We start from the raw sequence: 19,236 nt of genomic DNA on the forward strand, positions 1-19,236 counted from the left end.
ATGAATCTTAAGTTGATTATTTGTCAACTAATTTAATCCTCACGGTTATTCTCATTATACCTCAGCTAAAAGATAGAATAGCACTTCCAAAGCATCCAAGATATATTCCTTATTCTAATGTATATTTACTCAGACTTGCAACAAAATATTGAAACAGAAGAGAATAAAGCTAATTAGCTGCTATGCAGGTAGTCCGTCTTAACAGCTGTCTGATTATAGTAAAGCCACAGCATTTTATTTATTCGTCTCCTTTACTGCCGATTGACAGTGACTTTCACTTCACTCTTTCACCTTTAAAAATATAAAATAACACCTGGTAACTTTCAACAATCTTTTGAGCTTTGTAACTGTTGCTCGAAAATGTCTATACCAGTAAGGCTGGGAGAAGAAGTCAAACTAATTAGCCAGATTATTACTCATACTATATCCATTCTTCAACATGACAATTATTGCTCAAGTTAATCTAAATATTTTTTAGTGGTCATTTTGCTGTCTGCAGTTTGGGATCCCAGGGGATTTCGGGGTTCTCCCAGACCACTGGCTGGAATGTGTCCTGCCAGCTTTGATTTCTTGGGTATATAATCAGACTTCACAGGACTAGAACCATAGGTCCATCCTATGGTAGGCGCGGGCTTGGCAAGGACCGTACTGGTACTGTCGTGTCCATTGCCTTTGCTGTGGGAACGCTCTCATGTAGATTTTAAGCACTGTGCCGGGGGGACGGCTCCCCGTGCAGCCCTCAGTGTGATGGATTGTGGCGATGAACATGAGAAGTCCCTGCGGGCTGTTCGGTGGGTTTGCACCCTGCCGGCACCGTCAACTAAGGAAGGCCTCTGTATCATGTTAAGGCATTCTAGAAGCAGCCAGGTAATGTTGCCCGAATTGAAGTTAATGTCTGCAGTTTGGGATTAAACTCATTGATTGTCTTAAACGATCATTTTATTGGTAAACATTTTGTAGAGAACTTCTACATTATGGTAGATTTTGTCACTTCTACTCTATGGTATCATCTCTGATGTCACAATAAAAAATGTGAAATAACATCAGTTTTTTATTGCAGATATATGACTATGCATGCACTTTTCATCGTAATTTAATTTAATAGCACATGAAAATTGAAGCTTGGCATCTGTTAGTGAGATTATAATCTTTAAAAATAGTGCTTGCTTCTTCAAATTTTGATTATGTAACTCCTGTAAATAAAATGTAACAATGCATTCCGTAATTTATATCTGTGCTTATTAAAATTCTATCAAAATAATGAAACTCCTGTTCCATATTTACAAAATTATATATTGGCATAAACCACAGTATAAAACATCCTGCAAAAAAGTTAAATTTATATAAATGAAATATTTTTAATTTTTCTGCACTATCTTATTAAATATAATAATTGATAATTCGGGCTAATATGCATTTTACATAATTTTATTAATTAGCAGCATGAAAACAATAAAATATCCGGCATTAGTAACTTGGAGTCACTTTAATTGCTTAAATCTAAATTTATATTTACTAGCAGATGAAAAAGCTCTTGCAGTTAAACCTTTTGTAAAAATACATATAAACAATCAGATTAAATATAAAATGAAAGATACAAGTGCCATTTATGGCACTTTGTATCTGCAATCTGCATAACTATTTTGACATATATTTTATTGTAATACATTTGCATTACTTAACATTTGCTGCTTTTTTAAACTTTAATAATTGATTTTCCAATTTATTGTATGTAATTCCAAAAATAGAAAGCATTCTTCATCCCCTGCTGATGAAACTCATGCTGTGTTTAATATTTCAATAAAACCTAGTTCTTTTTTCCATATGTGTTACAAAAGCTATTGATTTCTGTCACTTAAGTGTGGCCACTGACTCAGCTGCCTCAATTTCAAAAGGGTTCTGTAGAAATTTAAAATATGAATTGTAAATTGACATAAAATATATGTGTTTTGGTGATAAAATATATGTTAAAAATTGTGTTGATTCCTATAATATTTTAAGTAATTTTAAGAATGCTTTATCAAAATTTTTTAAACTGTCTTCAAATCCTTTCCTGGTTTTAACAGCTTTAGTAATGCTTCAGTAATCCTTTTTGAATTTTATCCAAAACAACTGAAACTGTCATCAAACAAACATATTGCTAACGTGTTGTTTGACTGACATATTAAAAACTTCATACTGACTGTTCTTGTTTATTACTTTATTACATCCTGATTCGCTTTCACAATATGCATGAAAATTAGCCATTTTATAGTTTTCGAGGGAATCACATACTTCAGATGGTATATTTAAATCCGTTTGTATTTATTAAATTTGACTGGAGCAATCTGGGGATTTCAAAAATAATTTGTCTTGAATAACATGCTCAGTAACATTTGATATGTTTAAAATTTTGTCAATAAATTAAGTATATGTGTTGAATAATCATAAAATCTAAGCTGAAAATTATTTTCAAAGTCCTTTCTCCTTTTTATCATATTTGCTGCATTATTGGTACAGAATTATAAATTTTATATTTAAATTTGTTTTCAGCTTTTGTTAATGGCATCAACAGCAAGGATAAGGAAATTTTCTCATTAGTTTCATTAGTTTCCGTTACTGTACAATTCCATCTGTTATAAAACTACTTACACAAATATATGGTTTATTGTGGATATTAAATCGATGGTCTAGCATCATAGATGCTGTTTGATTAACTAAAACATTATTTTATTTCTCTATTTTGATCATTTAATAATTTACCAATTCAAATGGAGGCAATATATCCAAATAATTTTATGAGGGTTTTCTACATTGCAAAATGTTGTATTTGCAGCATAAAAAAATATTTATCTATTGATGATCAGTTTTAAAATTTTTCAAAGATGGTATTATATAATATATTTACTTGGATCATGCCCCATGCACTAATCATTAGGCTTATACTTGAGACTAGATGGACATAAAAGTTTGCATTGCAGGAAGATTCTTTTTTGCAGTGTGCTAACATCTGTTTAAAATATTTTTAATTATTTTATTTCTGTAAAAAGATATATTCAATAATATTTATATTCAATATTAAATTTCAATAATTAAAATCTATAATTTATTATTCAATAATTAAAATCTCTAAAAAGAAATGTTAGATTATCTTAACCTTTGATTTTTAACACATTTCTCATTTTTTAAGAAAATGAAACAATGTTTGATTAAAACTATGATTATGTCACTTATTTTAATTATCGTATTATTGACTCCCTAGTATACAGAATTCTTTATATGTGCAGTAAAATGGAATATTTTTAATGAGCTTTAGACATCTTAATGAATTACTTTTTGAGATCTGGAAATTTGATTACAGACTGATTTTAGTTCATTAATTTTTGGCGATTTGATTTTAATAACAGTTGGAAATAACTACTTATATGGCCATATTTGAAACGTGTATAATTTTTCATTATTCCTAATTGATAGTATTGGCTCTTCAGATATACCTTTTAATTTTCTAAAGGTTTTGGAATATTTGTATGTCCCACATGTACAAATGATAAATCACCAAATATGGTTTACAAATTTGCAGTTCCTGATATTATTGACAGATTAATAATTCTATTGAAATAGAGTTGTTTAAATAGATATATTTATTATAAATAGTGGACAGGCATTGCTTCAAAACTTAGAAAGTTTTGTTTTGTTAAATTTTTGTTAAACATCTACCCCATCTGTCTAAAACTTAAGTCCAATAAAAATCAAACGGTAATAGGCTATCTAGATCGTAGTAGTTAGTATCATCTTAAAGAAATTAGACTTTTTGATAAAAGAAGAGAATTTAATTTTTATACTATAAAACTTATAAATTGGAACTTCAACATATCTAAAAAAATTATAGCAAATACAATTATTAACCAAATTATTATAATTTTAAGAAAATGTACTAAAATAGGAAAACAACAAGACATCTTAATTCTTGACAAAATTTAAAAAAGATAATGAAATTCCAATTATATTCATTAACAGTCTTTTAAAAAAATCTGGAGTAGTCTACACCCTATAAAGATTTTTAAAAATATGAATTTTTTATCTGAAATCTCCAATAGAGAAGGGTAAAGAAGGACATTTTAGAAAGTTATATAGGTTTTTATTTTAATTTATGATTCGTTTTATTTCTTTGTTTTGCTGTAATTAATTTTTGAGGCCTACTATTTTCAAGTCACCATAATAAGCCTATAACGTGAAGACTTTATTTTTCTAATCTTTGTCCTTTACTTCCTTTTTTTACTTTCCTTTGCATTTTACCAAGACTAAATTTGTAATTTTCTTGAAAAATGTTTTTAAACCAATTATATATATATATACACATACACTCTGGACAAAAAATTAGCGAACCAAGAAGGAGTCGTCAAAATGAAACGAAAGTTTACATACGTGATGACTATTTTGATATAAGTAAATGATAAGTAAATCAAAGAAAAAGGATAATTTATTTCAGAGAAAAAGGCAAAAGAACGGAGGAGTTAATACTCTGTTGGACCCCCTCTAACGTGAATACACAATGCGATACAATCGGGCATTGAGTCATACAAGTTCTGTATGATGTCTTGAGACATTTTGTTCCATATTTGCTGTAACCTTGCCTCTAGTTTGTTCAAACTTGTGAGATGCCCAACTCGTCGTCCCAAATGATCCCAGATATGCTCGATTGGAGACAAATCTGGGGATCGGGCAGGGCAAGGAAGGGTAGTAACAGTGCGGAGACAGTCTTGTGACACCCTTGCCATATGAGGCCGAGCATTGTCTTGTAAAATGGCTTCTGGGAGCGGTTGCATGAGTGGCAATACATGTGGTTTCAGGATTTCATGAACATACCGCTAGGCTGTCATGGTGCCACGGAACAATACTAGGGGTGACCGTGTATTGTCGGCAATGGCACCCCATACCATCACACCAGCTGTGTGAGCAATGTGCCGCTGTACAGCAAAGGCAGGATTGAGGTGTTCACCATGGGCTCTCCACACACGAACACGATTGTCATCACTGCCGAAATTGAATCTGGATTCGTCGCTAAAGACGACCTGCTCCCATTCCGCTGCAATCCAGTTTCCTCGTGCTCGACACCACTCCAAACGGAGGCATTGATGGGTGGGCATCAAGGGCAGCACATGTAATGGGCACAGCGATACTAACTGTTATTCAGCCAGGTGCCTTTGTATGGTTCGAGAAGACACAGGGGCCCCTAGTGAAGGTGCTACCTGTGCCTGGATGGTGGCCGATGAAGCAGTTGGCTGTACACATGCATTTCTTACGATGTGGCGGTCTTCTCGACGATTGGTTTGTCGAGGGTGTCCTGAGCCTGGTCTTCGTGTACATGACATCTCTCAGGTCCACTGGTCCCAACACAATCAGAGCAACCTAATTGACGAGCTACTCGCCTGGCTGACCAGCCAGCTTCCATCATCCCGTCGATTCTCCCCCTCTCAAACTGTGACAACTGCTCATATTGTCTTCGAACACGGCGTAATAGCATGTCTACCTCAGCTTTTCCTTTCTAAATGATTCAGCACACTCAAACAAGCTTTGGTTACCTGTTTTATACTCCACAGAGTACGACGTTTAACACCTTCTACCGGGTATACGTAATTCGCAATCACGCTGCATTTCTAATCATTTGCATAGCTCCTCAACATGTACCTTCATTGCAAGTTTCGTTACAATCCCACAAATATTTCTTGGTGCGCTAATTTTTTTGTCCAGGAGTGTATATATATGCATATATATATTTCCTAATAGCATTTAATTCACCATAAGAAATTTCTGTGCTCCTTTGACAATAGTTTTAAAATGCAAAAACTTACAACCATTAGAGTCTCTAACAAGTTTTAAAGTATATTAAATATTTGGAATTTTGTATATTGATTTTAATATTCTCTATTTTTTCTGCTATTCATTTTAATGCAAATTTTTCAACATTTAAGTTGCAATTTTGTTTTTAATTTAAATTTGGTTTTACTTAGGAAGTGTTTGGTATCTCCAATATTTAATTGACGTTTCAAAGAGTTAATGTATTTTTTAATCAAAATTTTTTCTTTGAATTTAAAATTCTTTGCTATGTAGCATTAAATTCACCTTGGAAGATAACTAGCCCGACTACAGTTTGTAATTTTGCCTGAGGCCAAACTGACGATCCTAGGCATCTCTGGGTCTCAGCTATTAACGGTTCTTTTCTTTGTTTCAAATGATGTTTGGAAGGAGGTTCTCATAATATTATATGTTAAAAACTTTTTGCTGCATAGCAGTTTATTCTCAATTTTAACTTGTTAACTGTAGGTGTTTACTTTCTTATTCTACGTATAATGGGTAAGTTTTCAGTTTTGGTAATAATTCATTTTTAATAGAAAAAAGCTTCATTAATGGCTGTACCTTGTTTATATAACTGTTTTGCTTTGTTATATTTTTGCCATTTTTCCGTGCTTCGGGGAGCACCAGTGTTTTCGGATGAACTCTTAAGATTAACCCTCTGGCTGCTCATCCCGCGATTTTCACAAGCAACTCAAATGTAGCAAAATCTGCTCATCTTGCGAGCATGTGTTTTTCTTCCTTTATTGAGGAGCACATCCCGTTTTTTTCCCCGTTTAATGCCTGAAATAAATTATATACAGTATTAGACGTTTAGTTTACGTTTTGGCCAATAGATATCGTTAGTTGTCCACTGATTTGCGGCATTTGAAGGCACGTGTTATTACCACTCAAACTCCAATTTTTTCTTACAGAAATGGCTGCTAGAAAACATTCAGCGATTATCTTGATTATTTAATTAAATTATTGAATTATTAATTAGATTTATTGAATCTGGTGCAAAGACTGTGAAGTTGGACTTTGCCTTGAACCCTGTTTTGAACTGTGTCATACTAAACTGCATTTTTTTCTAAGATATTTTTTCCTCGATGCGTTATATTTTCTTAAATTTTATATATTTTACTTTTTTATATTATGCAATAAATATAAATTAACTGTTATTCGAATGAAATTTATTTTAAAAAAATTTTTTTTTGGGGGGTGATAACATATGATTTTTTTCCCCCTGGCAGCTTAGTTTCTCATGATTAAAAATGTATGTAAAAAAATATTTTCTAGAAAGGAAAAATGCATTTTTCAATTCTCCAATATATATAGATTTAAAATATGCTAAAATAAAATTGCACAATTTTTTAAACAATTTCGGTCCACAAATTGAGCAGTCAGAGGGTTAAAAAATATATTGGAATGGTTCATCAGCTAATTCTGGGTATAGGGCTTTTTTTATAGAAGAGGAATTTTAATCAATTTTGGCGTGTCCTCCTCCTAAAGACGTTATGTCGGAGTTGATTAGATTCCACTTCTTTCGTGTTCGTTTTTACATATTTTGGTTTTTCTTGTATTGGTTTATTTTAATTTTTCTTTTTACATTTTCAGAATTTTAATTCTACATTTCTAAGTTTTCTTAAAATTTATTTTTTTAAATTTCAATTTTTGGTCTTTTTTGGGGGGGGTTCTAATTTTTTTCTTTACGTATTTACTTATCAATTTTCAGCAGCATAATGCACGAAAATTATTGAAATAATTTTATATACTTTTCTTTTTAAGTATTTTTGTGTTTATATATATAATATATATCTTTGATTAATTATTTCAACAAACAAGGAATGGAATAAAGTGATATGCTTTTAAGTCTTTTTATTGATAATACTTTGAAAAGGAAAACATTATTAAAAGAGATAAGAATGATATATTTAGTTAATTTAACAGTGGCTAAAAAGCAGTGGTTACACATATATATTTCTTTAGAAAACTGTGTGATGCATGTTTTTGGTCAGACTGTTTGTTATATAACAGAAAAGATTCTAATGAATTTATCATGTGATTTCCCTTCTTCTCAGTTAGTTACAAAGTGTCCAGTTCCTTTTATAAGTTCAACTTCCTTGATTATTTTCTTTTCTAGAAATAAAATTTTTGGTTGAATCATTCTAGAAACTATCTCAGATTTGAGTTCTGAGGAACTTTTTCTGATCAAATGTCATTAAAATGCAACCACGAGTGGTTGAGTGATAAAATCACTGAACGCTGGTAGTTTCAGGTGGGCTGAAGGGGCCTTTTGATTGTTTCAGCCATGTGTAATGTCGATATAAGCCAGTTTCCCTTGGAAAGTCCTTCTGTAAAACCATCCCTACCCATAGGCAGATAGCCATAATGTGCTTTGCCATAATCAACTAAACTAAACCAAATCATTAAAACACACAAAGTAAAACAAAATCTTCTGTAAAACCTGAATTCACTTTACAATAGATGCTGTAACAATCAATAAGTGATGCTTCATTTATTAGTTGTAGCTTCATTTATTCTTGTAGGTTCTTTTCTTTCTGAAGATTTTTTAATAAATACAATATTTTAATATAAACTATAATTTTTCTCCCCTAGAGTTTAATAATGGTGTTTGCTCATTTGATCAATCATCAGATTGAACCAGTGCTTGATTTTTTAAGTGGAGTTCCTGGTCCAACTGGCCAATCAGCATTAGAATTTGTATTAAATCTCTGGTGCCAGTGCCATCCTTTATTTTATGGAGAGTATGAGAAAAAAGTGAGGTGAGAATATTTTATGTACCTAAAAATTTTTTTTGAGTGTATCATATAATAATTTCTTTACATCATACAATTTTATTTTCTTTGGCAGTACATTTGCTCTATCTTTGATACTACAACATGGCTTGAAAGGCAATGATCAGCGGTTGCAAAACATTCATGTGAAAGGAGACCAAATATTTAATCACAATGAAGGTCCTAAAACACGCTCAAAGTCTTTACAAAGTAGGTGGTTTCTCAAATCATTAAAATCAAATAGTATTATGTATATAATTGTATTATTTTAGAAATTAAATGTTCTTAATATGTAAAACATAGTTGGATGTCATAGTTAAAATATGAAGTATTTATTTATAAAAATTTATAAAGTATTAATTTGTGTTTCATGAAATTGAAATAAAATTATTGCATCTTATTTTTTTGCCATATTTAAAATTAAATTGCAAGAATAATGAGGACTTGAATTCCCTTTTAATATGATACTCAACCTGGTCTATAGTAATGAATTTAAATAAATAATGAATTTTAAATATTAATTTATCTAGTACTAAAATTATTTTTCATGCAGCATTGTGGTGTGAAACCTATAAATCAGAAATGTAGTTTAACATAATTTATTTAATGAAAGAAACACAATTGATTTTGAAAAATTAATTTCCTTCATATTTCAAAGTCCTCCCCCTGCATTCGAGTGTTTACAGTTGCTTAAAAAATAGTAGCATTGAAAGTGATTTTGAATGCTATCCATTTCTATCTTAAGAGACTCGTCCTCCCCCCCCCCAAGATGCTTTTAATTCAAAAAATATCTTCTATATTTACTGAGAATTTTCCTAAAAATTTGGCACAAGAGATAGAAAAATTATTCAAGTAATCAAGTAATTGATATTCACACACTTTAACAGTTGCCAAAAAGTATTCAATTTATCCATAAGCTTGTTTTTAATGTTATTGACTTTTTAACAAGATTTACAGTTCTGTCCATATCTGAGATTTGAATTACCAAAAAGTTAAACTTTCAGTCAGTATGATCCTTCATTGACTTAAATACAGAAATGTATCTTAGATAGACAACACTGACTGAAAGATTAACAACACACCATGGACTTATATAATTAAATATTAGTTGAATTAATAGGTTTGAGATGCATCAAAAACATAAATCTCATTTCTAAAAGGTATTAATTAATCCTCTAAAAGTCTAAATCATATATATACACATTCAAAAATATTAGTCATGGTATCCTGAAATACACTGGCTTACATCTTGAAATGTGTCCAAACAATTTAAACAGTACACTCGTATCCAAAAAATAAGCAATAAATTCTAAAAGATAAGGTACAAATGTGAAAAAGAGAATTAAAACATACGATTTACTATAAGGTAGAGGTTGCATCGTCAAATGCAAATAGGCAACCAAAATTAGCATAAATCCCAACCCTGCTATCATACCACAATGCCTTAAAAAGGGGCATGCCGAACCTATGCATCAGTTTGCAAGCAGTGATAGTTCCGTGTAATCTGAGATAGCCAAAGTGGAAGGCATGAGCCAAAGACACCATATGTACGATAAAATGCATTGGGTGTTGAAATGGTGTAAGTTGGTACAAAACAATCCGCTGTTACAAGAGAGCTGAATGTGCATCTAGTGTCATCAATAGGCTATGGAATCGTTGCCAAAGGAATCAAAACTTCTGTAAAAAAGGTCTGCACTAATTGCCACTAGCCTGCAGACCTTGCATCTTATGAGATTTGGTATTGGATTACTTTAAGTCACAGGTGTGCAGAGGTTGGCCATTATTATTGACTGGAATTACCCTCTTCAGTGCTATGCAAAACATTGTGCCAGGTCTGGAGTCATCTTCCAGAATGACAATGCTATGCAAACTTTCGTCACAACACTTGTTGAAAATGTAATTCTGACAATACTTTTTTTTTAATTTGATATCTTTTTGTAAACTTTTATAAAACCTCATAGTGTTATTATATATACTTTTTTTATTATTGAGTTTTTACTTTTTCTGTTACTTTTGGACCACCTAATACAGTCAAAAGTCGTTAATTCAGACACCCATAGTCCGGAATGATCTATAATCCGGACCTCAAAGCTAAAATCTTTCTGCGCATGCGCCGCATTGACGCATGCGCATAGGCGTTTTACTCGTGCGTGCAAGACATTTACCACTGCGCATATGCGTCTGCGCAAGTGCAGAATACGTTTTCGCATGCGCGTTTAATATATAACAAACGGTATAAGCTAAAATTATCTAATTATCTATTTCAGTTAATGTTGATGATTGCGTTGTTCTTTAATCTTCGAATTGGATCCGGCTTATTATTTTTTGCAGACTGTAAGAGCAATTTTCTAAAAGTAAGCTTGAACTTTCGATTATGTCAAATAGAATTTCCGATGCTGGAGCTCCCAAAGGATCTAGAAAACGAAAGTATGTTTCGATGTCCATCAAACAAAAAACGAATTGCTACAAAAAATGGATAAAGGCATTCTTTGTTTATCTAACCGTTCCGAAATCTGTTTATCAATTTCACGCTGCTCTGCGCGGGGGGGGGGGACATCGCGGCGCGCAATGAACTGGAAGTTGATTTGTCAACACTATCGTTATCTTCAGGGCAGATGTTTTTATTTTATTCGGCTTATAATTCCTTACTAAATGTAGTATTTAATTTCGGTGTACTCCGTCTTTGATATGATTTAAATCAAATTCCTCGTCATTATAAATATCACGAATACAAATCAAATAGTTTTCTGGTTGCAATTTTCTAATTTCGGCTATGCGTAAGGTATGCTTTACGCATCCGCGCGTTGAAAGAAATGTTTAATAAAGTAAACAAATAAATATTAGGCTTCTTTTTTGGTAAATTTTGATACCCTTTAGATCGTAATTGCTCATTATTTTATAAATTACGGTTTCATATTTTTAATTTTATAATTTCTGCATGCCATCTTACCAGATTTAAACTGATGATCTATAATCCGGAAAAATCGATAATCCGGAATCGCCAAAGTCCCGACGAGTCCGGATTAAAGACTTTTGACTGTACTTCTGTTATAAAGATAATTAATTCAGTTCTTACTTCGCGAGAAGGCAAAAATACAAAAAAACTCAAAATATCTATATTAAAAATTACGAAGTAAATTTCAAACACTTATTTCCTCGAAAAAATTCCAGAAAGAATTAAGCATGATTTAATTGGCAATAATAAATGAATGCATTATCTTTGTTGTTGCGAAGCTAAGTTTCTCTAGATTGGCAACAAATCTACTAGTCTCCTGTTTTAAATGTAAACATCAATGGCCGCCATTTAAAACAGGCTTAGCGACAATTAAACAACTTTAAAATTGCTGATAATTCTAAAAATATTGCACACAGATTTACTAAAGGCATAAAATCCTTAACCGGAAGATAAAAACAATATAATTCAATCATTTTTAAAGAAAAAAATGTACAATTTACAAACATATAAGAGTAAAGAAACTGAGATCACTGAGCCGGGTAATAGAGTGGATATATATATAAATATATTTATATACGTTTGGTGCGGCCAATTGCAACCAAAATACGAGGTGCACATCTACATGTTATAGCAGTCCTATATATAAAATTTCAACGTTCTGAGGCTACTCTTTTTTGAGTTATGCGAGATACGTACAGACGTCACGAAAAATTCTCTTCAGAATTAATTTTAAAGCAGTTTTATAATTTTTTTGAAGGAAAAGAGTATTTTATTCTCTCCTTACGTACAGATATCATGCAAAAACATCGTTAAATTGCATTCGATAGCGGTCAAAATGGATATTTTCGTTGAAATATGCTGCCTGAAACTTTTCGCGATTACAATACTTCCTTTTTACTTCGTACAAGGAAGTAAAAAGGATTAATCTGAAGTGCATGAAATGTGCTCTACTTTATTTACATGGTTTTTTTCATTACTGCAATATTAAGCACTTAACAGGGCCATAAGAAAAATAATTTTGTTGAATTAAAAAGGGTTTTTCAAATCTTTAATACCTATCCTTTCAATCTGTTACTTTTCATATTCTTGTCTGACTTTCTGATCTTGAAAGTTTAAAAAAGTTTTGATTAAAAAAGATAAAAGATTTGGTTGGTTCATCAGAATGCTTCTTAAACATATTTTTATTTTGGTATATTGGTAGTTAAAAATTGAATTGTAAAATTTTAGTCAGTTTACAGCCATTTAGTTGCTGGAGTCATTATCATTCATTTAGGGAACAAACTGGTTGTCAAAAAAGAATTTTATTAATCTTATAATTATGTTAGAGATATAATACTCTGTTCAGTGTATTAAATTGCTTACATATCTAATTTGCCGGCATGCCAACAATTCTGACTTAGACAGGAGAATCTGAATTTTCAACCACTCTCCCACTGTTGGATTCTTTTCTGATCTTCTCATAGTGGGTTCTAGGCTAGTAGTAATGTGTAATATTCATGAATAAGTGAATGTATAAAGCTTGACACACACACACAGAAATAAAACATTTATTTAAGATGAGCAATTCATGTTCCTGTTTTTACAAGCCAGCCTATTGTTTCCACTAACCAAAAACATTCTCTATATACCTACGTAAAATATTCTGTCTCTTTTGCCCCCTTCCCCCAGGATGGACTAAATTCTTCGTCATTCAAATTTTCGTTTATTCTAGTATCACGTGAATAATGTCCTAATTATTGCATAAATCTAATAAATTTTAAAGTTTAATCTAATGAATAAAAATTATACAAATCTTTGTTAAATATCTTTAATTAAATTTTGCAAAATAATAATCTAAGCACATTACACTTGTGCATAATACTAAATTATAATGTTCAAATATTCAGTAACAAATTCACAAACAAATTAACATAACAGTGGTAATAATAAATTCAGTTAAAATTTGTAAACTTTATCACAGTCCTTTTAAAGTCAATTATAAAGCACTTTAGTCCTGTATTTCAAATGGGTACAGGAGTTGGACTGGGCTCCAAATTGTTCCAACTGTAGTTTTAATATTATAAGCTCTTACCTATTCATCATGGCCGAGGAAAGCTTCAATGATCTTACCCATTTTCCATATGTTTCTCAGAAAACATTCATCTCCTATCAATACCAGTTCATTAATTTTGAAATTTTGAACTTCTGCATCATGTGTGCTGATCATAGGTTCATGAGATATCCACTTTTTCATCTCTTCCAGAATAAAGTCTCTTAAGTTTTCTCTGTAATTAAAATGTTTCAATAAAATATCCTTTTTGAAAAGTCTGAATAGCTCAGTTTTACATAAAATAAACTCAAAATTCTTCTGCGAACTAAGAAATGTGCAAGTGTTAAGGTTGGCTCTTCTAGATTTGAATAGGTACATGTTAAAGGTCTTAGATTTGTGACTCCTCAATTTCGATCAAGACTGTCTCTAATTCTTTCACAGTTAATGAAGATCTTCCAGTTGCTTTCCTCAAATTTGTTTTTACCGATCTGACCATCCTTTCATAAAATCCACCATGGTCCTCTTTCAAGGATGTATTTCCATTTGATTTGATGGGATGAAAAATATTTCTTTATATTAGGGTGATTAATCAATTCCCATATTTGGCATAAGTCCACTTCAGCTCATTTAAACATTTTAGTATTGTCTGTGTAGATGATGGAACACAAACCTTTTCTAGATATAAATCTTCTGAAAATGAGCATGACTTCTTCTGTCGTCATATCTGGAATTCTAGATGTATTATGCATAACAGTGCAAGTCAACAAAAGTATATAAAATTTACTGTTGCTGTTCTTCACAAAGAGTGCACCAGCAAAGTCTTTCCCTACTATTGCAAAAGGTGATGATTCTGCATTTCTTTCAGCTTGTAATGAGCATTATAACATTTACACATTATGCATCTTTTTTAGAACAGACTTTGTGTAGTGTCTTCTTGTCATAACTCAAAATCTTTCTCACTAGCATATCAGAAATTCCTGTATGTTATACCTTCTCATAAGCGTCTTTAATTATTAGTGAATCTGTGCTTTGTAGGCAATAACATTGAATGATCTTTGATTCTTGTAATCTCCAGCTAACTTTCTCGTCTAGCTGGGTTCAAATCTCAAATCTTTGATTCTTTAAGAATGCACATTCCTTTTTTCAGATTCTTTATTTGTTCCAGAAAATTTTCTTTATTTTATTGATCTAGTAGATTTCTGCATCAGAAATTTTACTAGCACTTAATTTAGCTTGAATTCTGTCTTCCTTGTTTTTGCTTCTCATGTTAAATATGAATCTCTTAACATAGCCTGTTATTGTGTACATCTTTGCATTTGAACTACATTTGTTCAATTCTAGGAGATAATTCTTCTCTTTCTTATTTTCATCAAATATCACATTAACTTATATTTTAAACTTTGATCTTCTTTCCTCCATAGTCAAAGGATCGATTTCACCTTTACTGTGGAGCCATTTTTCTTCAGGTTCTTTTAACCTTTTGAGCCCTTTAAACCATTTTTCATTGTTTATCAAATCTGCTGCTCTGCATCCTCTTGATATTACATCCGCTAGATTATTTTGGTTGCTTCAGTGTCTCTAAGTGAATGGATTAGCCATTTCTTGAATTTATTCAGGATGAAAGATTTCCATTGTTTGGCATTTCCATAGATCCAAGAGAGAGCTATTGTAAAATCAGTCCACAAGAAGTAATTATCCTTTGCATGAAAAAATGGATTTTCTTGTGGCAATTAATGTTGCCAGCAACTCTAACCATATCAAAATTAACTTCTTTACTGGTACGACACTTGATTTAGAAGTTGCAAAGCTAACTTCAAAATTTTCATGTGATGCTTTGTGGCAGATATATGCCATGGCTTTGTATAGTCAGTAAAAATATGCAATTGGAATTTGGTAAGATCTGTTTTGAAATAATATCTAAATATTGATAAAGTTTCCAATTTAAAAATGTCCCTGCACCAGTTCTCCCATTTAACTTTCAAATCCTTAGCTCTTCATCCCGTCCTACACCCCTCTTCCATAACTCTTGAAGGGGAATCTTCATTCTAATTACAAATAGTCTAAATTTTATGTGCTAATTTCAAAATGCTTCTTCTTGTGATCTGTCTCCTGACAATGGCAAAATAGGAAAAAATCAAAACTAAATTCATCTGTTTTGATGTTCCAAATAATTCCCAATATGTACAGTGGTATTATACAATTTTTAGGAATTGAATGATTTTCAAATTGTATATCATTCCAACTTTCTAAAAATTCCTTTGAATTAGCGTGCCATTTTCTCAAATTAGCTGCCTCTGATAATGTGAAATTTGTGTCTGTAGACCACCTTCAAGCTTCAAATACAGAATTTGTTCCTGCCAACAGATCATCAACGTATAAGTATTCATTCAAGATCCTGCATGCTTCTTTATTTGAGTCCTTGTATTTATGTGGTATTTTAGTATCGCTGCTAAGAGGAATGGGCTGGAAGCCACTCCAAATGTGACTCGTGATTTGGCAAATTTTCAGTTCCCCAAACATGAACTTACAAACCATAGAAATCTCTTATAATCCCAATCGACTTCCATTGAGGAAATTGGTAAGAATGCCTTTTCGATCTCAGTCATGGAGGTAATTCTCCCCCCCCCCCGGGCCTGAAATTTGGAAATAGTGCCAAAATGTTGAGATATTAATTTGGTCTCTTTGGGAGATTGTCATTCAAAGACAAGCTCTTTAGATAAAGCATCATAAACTACTCTTAATTTTGTAGTTTCGCTGTCTAATGGCAGGATGATGAGGCATATAATGTTTTGTTTTGAAATAATTCTGTTTCAGGATTTATTTCTTCTGCAATATCTTCAACTAACTGTTCATTTAAAATCCTTTTATATTATTCATAAAGATGTGTTCATAAGATTCTTAATCTGTTACTTAAACTGGTAAATTTTCATTTTGCAATATTCAAATTATTACCTAATTTTAGTTCTCCTTTAAATAAAAATCTAACTTCATATCTGTACCATAAAATTTTATTTCTGATTCAAATTGTTTCATAAAATTAGAGCAATTTAGTGAATGATGTTCAAATTGAAATTCAACAACCAAGCTATCAATTTGCCAAAACTCTTCAATTCTTTATTTATTTGATAGTCAGTTAACCCATAATTTATACTAGTTGCCTTGAACTAAAAAGCATCAGCTTTGTATAATAAACTTTATTGCTATTCTAAAAAATGAAATATTTAAGAGAAAAATTGCCTGCAGCGCAGTGCGGCTAAGAACACTATTCTACTGAAACATAAACATGAACAACTGTTGCCACTCACACAAACTTAATAGTAAATAAAGTATGTTGCCAGTAACAAGATTATTGTAAATCATAACATAAAAACAAACAGTGATCAAATAAAATATACAAAGAAAAAAAGAAATGCAAATATTAAATATACATCCAACATATACTTTCTTGTTTATATTGGTAGCCATCCGTGAAGGCTCTTGGCACCATTGCTACACAAACGTTTCTCAGCAATTTTTCACTAGGATGAGATGTTTGACTTTGAACACATATTCCCAACTAAATCTTCACAGTGGTTCAATTGTTACTCTTTTTTTTTTTTTTTTTTTTTTTTTTTTTTTTTTTTTTTTGCATCCATCCGAATTTATTTCTTAAAAGTATTTCACACCTATCAAAACTTCACATGGTTGTGTGTTGTCAACAAAATGTAGGTGAATTCATCATAGCAGTATTTTAGTATTTTCTGTACTGATCTATCTGGGACTCAAACATATGCATTTGTAATTTTCTCTGTGATTAATACTTCAAGTTCTGTTCATTTCTTAGGGTCATTACCCTTTTGTAATTGGATTCTTGTTGCTCCGAATAATTTATTTTATTATAAATAAATTATTTTCTTATCTAACTGATCAGCTAATGATTTCATGATAAAGGAAGGTATTGAAACATTATCAAGTAAAACCCTGATTTTTTTTATCCGTTTGATCTGTAAGGAGTTGCAGTTCTCTCTGGGCATATTTGTAATAAAACTGAATTTGAGGTTTTTACTTGCTTGCAGTGTGATACAGATGAAACTATCATTTGGAATTTACTGTCATTTTCTTTTATATTAGCACTTTCATTGGGTGAATTTTCAGTTGGTAAATTAATTTTTTGAAGAAAATGTTCTCGTGATGATTATTAGAATTAAATTTTGTTCATGGATTTAGTTTTGATCTGCAGTTAACATGCGTTTGATTTTTTATAGCATTTAAAACAATGACCTTCGACCTTTAGCTTGTTTTTGCACTGGCAGATGAACGTTGCATTGAAATGAATCATGGTTTACGTCACAGAATACACTGTTACATTTTACACTGATTCAAAATGCAACTGTCGGTTCACATATGCTTAAATTGTTTTTATTTATTTCATCCTTAAAATTATTAGTAGAAATTGTCATATTTTTAGATTTCTTCATATCCTGTAATAAGCTGGAAGCTTTGTGACGTTCCATTTTTAAGAATTCAGCTAATTCTAAAACATCAAATTACATTAAGACACAATAACACGCCGAATAAATACTAATTCAGAAGTCAAACAACAAAAATCAACGTTATATTTACAAAATTTTCACAGGACTAGTTTCGATGGTTTTACCGAACCACCATCTTCAGCTGCAAAACCGCAAATGAACAAGACAGGAAATAATGATTAGATAAGATAAGAATGCCTGGACAAGAATAAGCAAGTGGCGCCATCTGTTGGCGAAACCAGAACTAAAACTAATTTCTCTAAAAGCCGAAGGCAAATTTGGATTAGAATTAGGATCGTTAACTAGAACAGAAAGATTTTTTTTTTGAATGTGAAATGCCTCTAGAAAATCCAGTTCTCCAATGGAAGATGTTTTTTGAATAATTTTAGCAGCAGAAAAATTGAAAGTGTGATTTTCGGACCAACAATGTTGAGCAATAGAAGACTTCTGTGTTTCCTTTTTTCTAACATATGCCTCATGTTCTTTGAAGCGAAATTTTAAGGCTCTCTTAGTTTGGCCAATGTAAATTAAACCACACTGGCAAGGAATCCTATAAATACCCCAGGAATTCATATCCGGAATGGGGTCCTTGAGTATAGAAGTCCGAATTTTATTGATGGGAGAATAAACAACCCGAAAGTTAAATTTCTGCAAAATACGTGCAACTTTATAGCTAATTGATGGAAAGAAGGGAATGACAACAGAATTTTTATAATCTCCTATAATACGAGTGTGGCTTTTAGTGTGTTAAGATGAGAATTTTTTAACTGCTTGATTAACCCCTTAACTGCCGCGGGCATATATATACGCCTTGCACAGGTGATGCGTTAACTGCCCCAGGCGTATATATACGTCCTTCCAAACTGCTATCATTTGCTTTGCGCTGCTACACCTAAAATTATTCGCAAAGTTAACGCATCGGCTGCGCATCTGGGCACATCTGGGGGGCAGTTAATGCATCGGCTGAGCAAGGCGTATATATACGCCCGCGGCAGTTAAGGGGTTAATAATGTTGGGTGAAAAGCCCCTGTCAATAGCTATTGCTTTTAAATAATTTAGTTCTTCATAAAGGGCTAGTTTGGAAGAGCAAACTTGAAGAGCACGGAAAACACAGGAATATAATGAAGTTAA

General features: G+C 31.8%; 1 protein-coding gene across 3 annotated transcripts in view; it reads left to right on the forward strand.

The window, feature by feature from the left end:
• Ipo9 (Importin 9) overlaps positions 1-19,236 on the forward strand; it is a 210,007-nt gene that overhangs the window by 154,822 nt on the left and 35,949 nt on the right. For all 3 annotated transcript variants that reach the window (XM_085819244.1, XM_085819245.1, XM_085819246.1), the window contains exons 21-22: positions 8,431-8,597; positions 8,686-8,819. In XM_085819244.1, coding sequence (XP_085675370.1) covers positions 8,431-8,597; positions 8,686-8,819 — 301 coding nt within the window. The remainder of the gene's footprint in view (positions 1-8,430; positions 8,598-8,685; positions 8,820-19,236) is intronic.

Source organism: Stegodyphus dumicola, chromosome 6 (assembly GCF_044657685.1).
Source record: "Stegodyphus dumicola isolate Sdum_Otavi_A_Nest chromosome 6, ASM4465768v1".
Classification (NCBI taxonomy): Eukaryota; Metazoa; Arthropoda; class Arachnida; order Araneae; family Eresidae; genus Stegodyphus; species Stegodyphus dumicola.